The 10,137-nt window shown below is 41.3% G+C and overlaps 1 protein-coding gene across 4 annotated transcripts in view; it reads left to right on the top strand.

Annotated features, from left to right (window-relative positions):
- The first annotated feature begins 1,051 nt into the window (after positions 1 to 1,051).
- nsd3 (nuclear receptor binding SET domain protein 3) overlaps positions 1,052 to 10,137 on the top strand; it is a 34,575-nt gene continuing 25,489 nt past the window's right edge. For all 4 annotated transcript variants that reach the window (XM_061767607.1, XM_061767608.1, XM_061767606.1 and 1 more), the window contains exons 1-6: positions 1,052 to 1,361; positions 4,886 to 5,739; positions 7,027 to 7,266; positions 7,337 to 7,499; positions 7,583 to 7,737; positions 9,324 to 9,983. In XM_061767607.1, coding sequence (XP_061623591.1) covers positions 4,930 to 5,739; positions 7,027 to 7,266; positions 7,337 to 7,499; positions 7,583 to 7,737; positions 9,324 to 9,983 — 2,028 coding nt within the window. In that variant the 5' untranslated portion in view covers positions 1,052 to 1,361; positions 4,886 to 4,929. The remainder of the gene's footprint in view (positions 1,362 to 4,885; positions 5,740 to 7,026; positions 7,267 to 7,336; positions 7,500 to 7,582; positions 7,738 to 9,323; positions 9,984 to 10,137) is intronic.

The following is a 10,137-nucleotide window of genomic DNA, read 5'->3' as shown; positions in this document are numbered from 1 at the left end:
TGTTTTCTTGGCTCTTTCACTCTTATGTCTCCATTGCATGCCTGCACTTTGTACATATGTCCCAAATGTAGATTTTGTTATTATGTATTTTGTTGCGACTCCAACATATTACTCCTGTGTTTTAATAAACTTGTCCAATAATGAGGATTTTGATTGCGCTGATGATACAGTGGACAGGACAAACAATTAAGAGAGATTGCCGTTTTAGCCTAACTTCACTAAACCCCCAGCAAGCCATGTTAGCTAGCCATGCCTGGGCATATTTGTAATAGTCTTACAATAACACTAATTTCAACAGTTTGAAGTTTTATTTTTTGGAATGTACAATCAATTAAAAATCCTGAGAGGTGATAAACATACCTGTCAAGCAGAAATAGTCCCAATTCTGCGTGGGTTCTGAATCTTTCCAGCTGCCTGAGTGCCCTTCGCTGTGCTTTTGTTTGCTAATCTTATGCCCAGTTGTTAGCAAACATGGGATAGGCATTTATTTCTCCAGAGGTGGATATTCCAAAATACTCACAGAAAAGTTACTGAAGCCCAAGCTAACAGGTCAGCGTGAGGCTGCCGGGGGGTGTGCGGGTCTGAGAAATGATTGACATACTTTCAATCATTTCTCAGTATGACCAAATGATCTCAGTATGACCAAATGATTTGGTCATACTTTCTGTCTCTGTTAGGTTGTTTTTCGTCCCGTGTGGTGGTTTTATTAATATTTTTTTAAACAACTGCAAACTCCCTTTAAGTGCTCAACGACGACATGATTAACCCGTATACAATCCACGTTTTGTTTTTTGGGGTGGTGTGACCTTAGAGTTCTCAGATGAATGTGCCTCGGTTCAATAAAGGTTGGGAAGCACTGCTGTGCCGAGTGTACAATATGTATTACTACCTTTGCACATAACACATATTTCCTCTTTCACTTCAGTGGAGGCGTGACCGTGACTTGAAGTCTTTGCAGCTGCACTGATCAAATTAAACAGTGAACTACACGTCCCGAGGTGCCGTTTGCCCCTGTAGATTTAATGCTTTAACCGTCTCTAAACGCGCTCTTGTAGTTTGAGCTGAAATCAGAAGAGTGCACCGTTATCAAAAGCCTCTTGTTTCTAGCAGGGTGCCATTAAAATCTCTAGTTCCTCCGCTGAAGAAGAGCCCAGCTTTGGGATTGGGTAGCGAGCAGATAGCGTAACATCCCCCTCCTCCTCTCTGTGGAGAATTGCGTTAAAACGAAAAAGGATAGGCCTGCGCGTTATCAATATAACAGAACACATTTGTTTTTTTTTTTAAATTTATTTTCTTATTTCTATATTAAACGAGGACGCGTTGCTGGCTGGTGTATGTGTTTAGAATGGGACACGCTGAAGGTATTGACATTTTTATTTGCCTGCATTTCGCGACTCCCCGTCAAAAAAAAAAAAAAAAAATCGTGCTTCTCATAAGCCATCTCCCCCTTCTTCTTTTTGTGCATGTTTTTGTTTTAGCGTAGCTACCGATGCATGCTCGTGTCCATCCGTCGCCGGTGCAACCCTTTTGCAGTGGCGGCTTGGTTCTTTTTCAACCAGTCTCTCCAAAGCCCCAGTGATGGAGGAATAATCACGCCAGACAGGCAGCCATATTGGCACTGTACCGTTAGCCTAGCTAGCTTTAGCCTTCCCCCTTTCATCTTATTCCGTTTGCTATGTGCTCAAATATAGGCGTAACGCATATTAAACGCGTACGTGGATGCATTACATGTGCCAACACGGTTTCGTGTGTGTGTTTTAAAAGCACCTAAAACCCCGACGATAGCCAAAGATGATCATTTTGTAGCTAGGTAGCTTTGAGGCTAACATCCCACAAGGCTATAAGATCACCCAGTGAGACAATTGTGTCTGCGCAGATGTTTCCCAGCCCCCTCGAATCAAAACACACATCTGTAACAAAAACCTTTACGATTTACTCTTTACATATGATTAAAAAAGGATTCTTAAACATGCATTTCGTATTTTTGTGACCGCTGGACGGCACCATACGGATGTTTACATCACCATTATCCACCTTTGCTCACAGGTTGAAACACAGTCAGCCTCCTCTTTCTCGTCTTTAACACCCTAAGTACAATAAAAGTGTCAACAAATTGGTGTGAAAAAGACACCGGAATTGCTCGTTTTGTTTGGCAACAAACTCCACAAACAGCAACTAATTGAAGCTAATAGGGTTTGTTTTGAAGACGAGTCTCGTTATAATTAACATGCTACCGCATAACTTTAAGTTGGACATGTCTGCTATTAAACTGTCAGGGTGGAATTATTGAGGCATTTCCTGCAATAAAAGCTGTTGATTATTATCTTGGTTCAGAATTCTGGCTTAATATTAGCTGCTAGTAATCAAACTGTTGTTATGGTGTGTGTAGTTTTCATTTAGAGTATTAGTATTTTTAGAGGCCTCACAGATGTGTTTTTAAGGGAACGTGCTACTTTATTGTGGATTATTATGACATACATAATTTATACATGCATACAATGTATTTTTATAAAATCGAATCCAAAAATATGCAATAACAAACTAGTGGGAAAAAAACTCATTTATGACAGCAAACATGTCAGAAAATGGTTTGCAAAGTGTGTGCCAGCTTGTTGATTTAAAAAAAAAAAAAAAAAAAAAAAAAAAAAAGCTTTTCACTATTTGACATTCGAGTCAATTTCACTATACAGTGCTTTTAGTGTCCTCAACAGAATCATGCATTCATCATGAAAATGTAACAACATAATGACACTCTAAACTCTTATTAGTGGCCAAATATTTGCACACATACCAGTACAATGATAAAGCGCTTATGTGTTTTATTCATTTTGTCTTTTTTTTTTTTTTTCATTGCATGTATGTGATTAGTGTCCCACACACAAACTACAGCATGTGTAAATAAGTGGTTAAATGATACTAAATCAAAAACATTTTTTTACATGTTTTAAGTTATTTGTTCAAATTAGTCATTTTCATCTATCGTCTTGATTCTATTATCATGATCATAATGAACATTTTGTATGTGTCCCTGAAATTGCTGTCTACCCTGTCATTATGGGTAAGTTCCCATTTTAATAAAAAACTCCCAATGTTTTCAGTGACATTGCAACTAGCATTTTTTTTTTTCCCAATGGAGGCTGAAACAGTGGATAGTTGCAGAATAAAAATGTACACTCATCTCGTGAGGACAAGCGGTTCGGAAGATGGATGTTAGTAACACAATATGTATTGGATGTTGTCAAGCTTAACATGTCCACTCTGTCATTGTGAAATATCAATTGATATAAAAACTAGGCTTTACACGATCAGGATTTTTGGGGCCGATTCAGCGAGTTTAAAAAAACGATCACCGATCCGATCACAAGATGGAGGAATGTGTATTTAAATGACCTGTTCATTTACTGTATATACTTGTATACTTAATTGCTCAAAAAATTATATTTACAATAAATAATGTATCTTTGTTCCTCTATTTATGCCAGTGAGGCATAGTGATAGACAGAACAAATGAATGGTCTTCTATTAGATGGTAGGAGGTAAATACAGTAATTAATGTATGCACTTTTTGTGAGATTTTTGTTTGTTGGTGTGCCGTGAGATTTTTCAATTGTAAAATATGTTCCTTGGCTCCATAATGTTTGGAAATCACTGCTCCAGTCAGATCGTGTATTCTAATCAGTCAGGTCAAACCAACATTACATGAAGGAAATAATGGGTGCTAACTTACTGTAATAACATTTATTGTAATTAAATTACTTCACCCGCACCGAAACTTTAGAGCATGATTTGACAGAACGGCGGCATGTTTACGTACAACCGTTCGTGCTACCACTTGCTTGCTAGGCTACATAATGTTTTTATTGCCTGCTTGTGCGCTGTATCGTATTAAAAGTACGTGAACATACCTCAAGCAAGCCTTAAACGAAAGTCCTCTCCTGTCCTGACCACCGGTGACCACCAACACACTTTTTCCCCCATTGTGTCCTCATAATATAGTCTGTGTAATCCACTCTTGTTGTCGTCGCCACAGTAACGTGTGTATCCGGTCGCATTTGAGTTGATAAGATTAAGCCCAATGATCGTAAAAAACGGGATGCGGTGGTATCGGAATACAAGATTTTATTGCAATAGTCTGACAGCGTAGTCGTGAAAGAGCAAATTTGTCTTGTAGTCTGATCCGGTTACGTGTTGTCTGTCTCAGACGTGTTGCCTGTTCCACACCGCTGACATGTTTTTTAATTAATAAATTTTTTAAATAACTTTATTGGCAGTCAGATATTTACAATACTACGTCAAAAGACGTGCGACAAGGCTAAAAATAAACTAGCTTTTGGATTAAAATATACTTTACACGATGGCGACGTGGAGTAAATGTCTTTTGCGGAGCCGATCAATGACGGCGAATTATGACATTAAAGCTGATCAGCATAAAATGCTAATTATCGGCCGATACCGATCAGACCGATAAAATCGGTGTAAAGTCGAATGAAAACCTTTCAGAAAATCAAAATATATTTGTCAAGCAGGACACAGTCAACTTGCTAACTGAATCATGTTGCTAAGTAAAGGTCCACCATGTGCTCACAAAATGCTAATATTGGCAAAAGAAACTGTCCACCCTGTCATTGTCCAGCCACCCAGTCAGCAAGCTCATATTTTGCTGTTTGCATGTTAATTTATATATATATATTTTTTAAAGTGTATGAGCTTGACCAATGGCATCTCTAACAGCATAACATCTATGTAATGCAATTCATATGAAGTTAAATGGAAAATCTAAACTTTTTTGGGTGAAATGGGGAAGTTTCAAAGGCACCTTAAGTTGATATTGACTCATACCTTCATGAGCACAAAAATTATAATTTCCATGTCTCACTGTCAACAGGTCCAGTCAAAGAAAAAGACAGTTAAGGATGCCGGAGCCCAACAATGGATTTCTCCTTCTCTTTCATGCAAGGGATCATGGGAAATACAATTCAGCAACCCCCTCAGCTTATTGACTCAGCCAACATCAGACAGGACGGCACCTGCGACACTGGCAGTGACCCGGGCGAGGATGGCGGTCCCTCCTACGATGCGACCCTGGATGCAGACTTCTACCCACCCTCAGCGTCAGAGGACCTGCCACACGTCTCCAACGGCTACCCGCCAGGTCTGGGCATGTACGAGCCGCAGTCCAAGTTCTCCATGTATTCGCAGTTTCCCAACGGTTCAGCTAATGGCTACGGGCCCATACGCAGCTACGCGGAGCACGGCATCCTCATGCCGGGGGAGAGCACGGTACTAAGGGGCCCTGGTCTCCAGGAAAGACCCCGCTCCCCTGTTTCGCCACCGCTGCCCACGCACCACCCACACCTGCACCACCACCATCATCACCATCACCTCCCCCACGCGCACCACTTCCTGTCAAACACGCCCCACATCCAGAGCCACCCACAGAGCCCCCCGCCGCTGCCCCTGCCCCTGCCCACCCAGCACCACCTTCCCCACACACCTCACATCATGACCCACACACTGCCTCCTCCTCCACCCTTGCACCTGCCCTCGTCCAGCCCTCCCCCTTCCCTTGTGGACAGTACCCCTTCTTCACAGCCTGTCCAGCCCCCTCCCAGCACTCCCACAGGAGTGCTGAAGAAAACCAGCTCCCCTGAGATCAAGTTGAAGATCATCAAGACGTATCAGAATGGCAAAGAGTTGTTTGAAACGGCACTGTGTGGAGATTTGCTGCAAGAACTGCAGGTATAGCACTCAAAACATTATCTGTTTTACTTGTTTTATTTGGTTATTAGTTATTCAAACAAGTAAACATCCAAATACAGAACACAACAAACAAAAACAGCTATTGATTCTTTTATAAGTTGGGATAAATTAAACCTTTGATCGTTAAGCGCACTGGTTTTGGAAATTTAGCTACATCCACAGACGTGTGCTCTGACAGCATTATTCTACTCAATACAACAGAGTTCAGAACATCTCCCATCCAATTGAGGGATTTTGTATCGACTGATTGAATTTTTTACCCTTAGCCGATTAAGGACTTTCCCATCTCTATTTGTATAAACTGTGGGACCTCAGTTTACGAATGACTTGGTTTGCAAACAGTTAGATTAACGCACAAAATGTTCAAAGAAAAATTACCTTGGACATACTTGGCAAATAAAGATGATTCTGATTTTCGGTGTCTACTTAGAGAAAAGTAAACAAATTTAAAAAAACAACGTTAAGCATTGCTGGATGCAGCAGGGTGCGAAGCGGTTCCTCTCCTGAAGCTAGCAATAGCAAGCTCGCAGTCTCAAGCCTGGTCCCAGCCAGCGATTGTCTATCCGGATTCCACATGGTGTAATGTTTCCTTGTAAATCACCTTCCCTTTCTGGTATATAACACACAAGTGTATAATACACTTTCTCGAATTGAATTTCAAATCTTTCAGTCGTTTGACTAAACAGCCATGTTTATGTTCCCCAGTGATAGAGCCAGCCTCAAATGGCTGCCATGTACCACAATGCAACATCCCACAATGCATTGTGAATGCCACATTGCATTGTGGGAAGTGGCAGCCATTTTGGGCAAGGACTGTGAACGTAAACAGCAAAAAAAAAAAAAAAAAAACGAAAAAGGCGAGGGTACACTGAGTTGCTAGACAACGCACCGTATACATTTCTTCGTAAAGTGTGTTTTTACACTTGTTTCTATCCTGTAAAATGTTTTTAACCACATACAGATAAAAATGTGGTAATTATAACTTTGTTCTGTGACTGGAGTGGATTAATTGCATTTCTATTAATTTCAATAGGAACTGAGTCAATGGATTAAATTTGTTAACAGAGGTTCCACTGTGTATTGCATATCACTAAAAATGAAAAACTGGCGCTAAATTGTTCGCTTCTCATCATCTTCTCTGAGCAGGGTTTGATTCTGTATATGCACACAGACAGAGCCAAATTTGTTTAGGCTTGAAAAGGAACCCAAAACGTAACTGATGTCTTACCACTGTTTACCTTTCTGTATATTTTTTTTCATCTATAGAAGGAATCTCAGAAAAATGAGGCGGCTCAGGTGCAGCGCCGACACGAGAGGAAGAAGGAGAAAAGGAAAAAGATCGCAAAGCTACAGCTTCACATCCAGGAACAGAGCTTGGAGCCCGTCCAAGGCCAGGCGAGTAGCATGGGCCAGACGGTGGACACCCACGTCCAGCCACAACCAAGAGAGGCTCCACCAGACCAGACGGAGAAGCCTCTGAAGACCGTTATCCAAACTGAACCAAAGGCAAGAGCTATTTCCAGTTCATTGAAGAAATAATCAAACTTTGAATTTTAAGTAGACATTTTGTTCGCAGGTTCCAAAAGTCAATCAACCCTCAGTGATCCAAGAGACAGGATTCTGCAAAGAATTTGTCATTGGCGATCTAGTGTGGTCCAAAGTGGGCACCTACCCATGGTGGCCTTGCATGGTATCATCCGACCCACAGATGAAGGTCCACACACGCATCAACACCAGAGGTCAGCAAACTTAGCTGTTTGGACAGATTTTCAAGAATAAAAAATGAGAAGGAAAAAAACATCAACTCTAATTTGCAATGCAGGTCACAGGGAGTACCACGTCCAGTTTTTTGGCAGTGTGGCAGAGCGAGCGTGGATCCATGAGAAGAGGATCGTTGTATACCAGGGCAAGCAACAGTTTGATGAGCTCCAGGCGGACACGCTGCGCAAGACCACAAACACTGTGGAAAAACACAAAGTATGTCAACAAAATAATATTCTTTGTCAGGCCTTTTTTATATTATCAAATGTGTTTTATCAGCTTTTAAAAAGAGGTCATCATATATTTATAGTTCAGTATACTCAATAACAAAATTTATGCTTTTTATATGTTCCGATGTCAAAGAAGAGAGATGGTAAACAAATATTTACTCACTGACCACAACGTTAGGTGCAGCAGTAATATATTGCAGCCCAGTACAGTTTTGTATCCAAATTGTTGCACAAGTATAACAGCACACACTTCTGAGAGAGGTATTCTTTAACAATATTTTCATTATTGTGTTTATAGTTTGCAGTAGAAGTACCTCTCAGGACAGTTCTATATTTTGATAGTTATTTAACGTCTGAAACCACAATGTTAAACACAGCCTGTTTTGTGTTGTTGTAAATGCAGAATTTTCATAAAGCTCTCCAGTCGTAAAAGGTGATAAATAGAATTTTACAAAATCAAGGCCTTGATTATCTTTAAAAGTGTCACTTGTATAGAGAGGTATTAATAATGCCCCATTGTTGTACAGTTGTGTAAAACAAAAAAATCATGCATCCATCCATTTTCTGAGCCGCTTATCCTCACAAGCGTCGCGGGAGTGCTGGAGCCTATCCCAGCTATCTTCGGGCAGGAGACGGGGTACACCCTGAACTGGTTGCCAGGCAACCGCAGGGCACGCATAAACAAACAACCATTTGCACTCACATTCACACCTACGGGCAATTTAGAGTCTTCAATTAACCTACCATGCATGTTTTTGGGATGTGGAAGGAAACCGGAGTGCCCGGAGAAAACCCACGCAGGCATGGGGAGAACATGCAAACTCCAAGCAGGCGGGGCCGTGATTGAATCCCGGTCCTCAGAACTGCGAGGCAGACACTCTAAGCAGTCGGTCACCGTGCCGCCCTGAAAAATCATATCTTTATTCAATATTTGAAAGAGTTTAAAGATATCGTATGTTACTTTTTCCCCCTCCTCCCCTAAGCTATAATTCTGCATTACAACAAAAGAACACAGCAGTCGGTTCAATATGATGTAGGCCCCTTATATGTGATTCTACAACATTTTTACTATGTTTTGAAGGACATGCATTATATCCATGCCGTCATTTGCAGTACACCACCAATCGGGCCAGCGCGAGAAATGAATAGGGCATTCACAAAATATAAAAAACAAGATACTGACAAATACAGCAAGATGTTAGAGGAGCTAAATGGCTTTATCAGCATTGTGTCATCTCCTCTAGTAGTGGCTTGGGTGAAAATGACTTTTTTTATCGAACAAAAAACGTTGTAGATTATAGCTTTAGGAAATTTGCATTAATAAATGCTGATACCTGGGAGGTTCAATCACTGTAAAATGTTTCATACTTAATTTATATGGTACATTAAAAATATAACAAAATAAAATATTTTTAGTTGTAATATTGTGCCTTAATCACCCACTCCAACGGGTCATATTGAGTAAATTAGAACACTAAAAATTGGTATTAAAAAGTCTCATATTTGCCATCCTTAAACTCTTGTCATATTGAGAGAAATAAAATACAATCAACTGAATATTTTCTTTTCCAGCTTCTAAAGCCGATCCCTCAGAGGGAGCGTGCTCAGTGGGAAGTGGGCGTGGGCCATGCGGAAGATGCCTTCCTAATGACGCGTCAGGAGCGCATCGACAACTACACCTTCATTTACGTCGACCCGGTCCCTAACGAAGCCCCAATTGCAAAGAGACCCATTGGTCGGCCTGAAAAGCGGAACCGGCGCTCCAGTGGCTCAACCAATAAGAAAGAAGACGGAGGAATGAAGTCGCCCGAGAGAGAGCAGCCACCAAGGAGACAGCTGCCACGTCGGCAGTGTAGTATTTCCAACGCAGATGACAACAATGGCTCAAATGAGAAGAAGAACCTGCGAGGGGACCAGAGTAAGTCTGTCTCCCCTAAACAGGACGCTGGTTCTGATGTGGGAGCCAAGCAGGATTCTCCAGCACCAGTCAGGGCATGGAAAACTGCAGCAGCAAGAAAGCTGCTGCCTCTCTCCATCACCATGAAGAGGCTGAACGTGGAGATCACAAAGTGCGACTGGCCTCTCCTGCAGAAAAAAATTGCTCCCTCACCTAAAAAAGAGGAGGAGAAGGAGGAGGAGGAGGAGGAGGAGGAGGAAGAGGAAGAGGAGGTAGAAGAGGAGAGAGTCGAGGGAGAAGGCAGGCAGCCTGACCTGGGCTACTGTTCACCTGAGGTGGGTGAAACACAAAGTCTTTAGATATGTTGTACAGTAAATCCCCATTAATCGCGGAGGATGTATTCCAAACCAACTCGTAATAGATGAAAATCCACCATATAGAGAGAACCGTATATATTTTTTTAATAATAGTTTCATCCCTAAAACACAC

This window comes from Phyllopteryx taeniolatus, chromosome 3 (assembly GCF_024500385.1).
Source record: "Phyllopteryx taeniolatus isolate TA_2022b chromosome 3, UOR_Ptae_1.2, whole genome shotgun sequence".
NCBI lineage: Eukaryota > Metazoa > Chordata > Actinopteri > Syngnathiformes > Syngnathidae > Phyllopteryx > Phyllopteryx taeniolatus.
The sequence above is the reverse complement of the archived record's forward strand: the minus strand, read 5'-3'. Positions and strand labels throughout refer to the sequence as shown.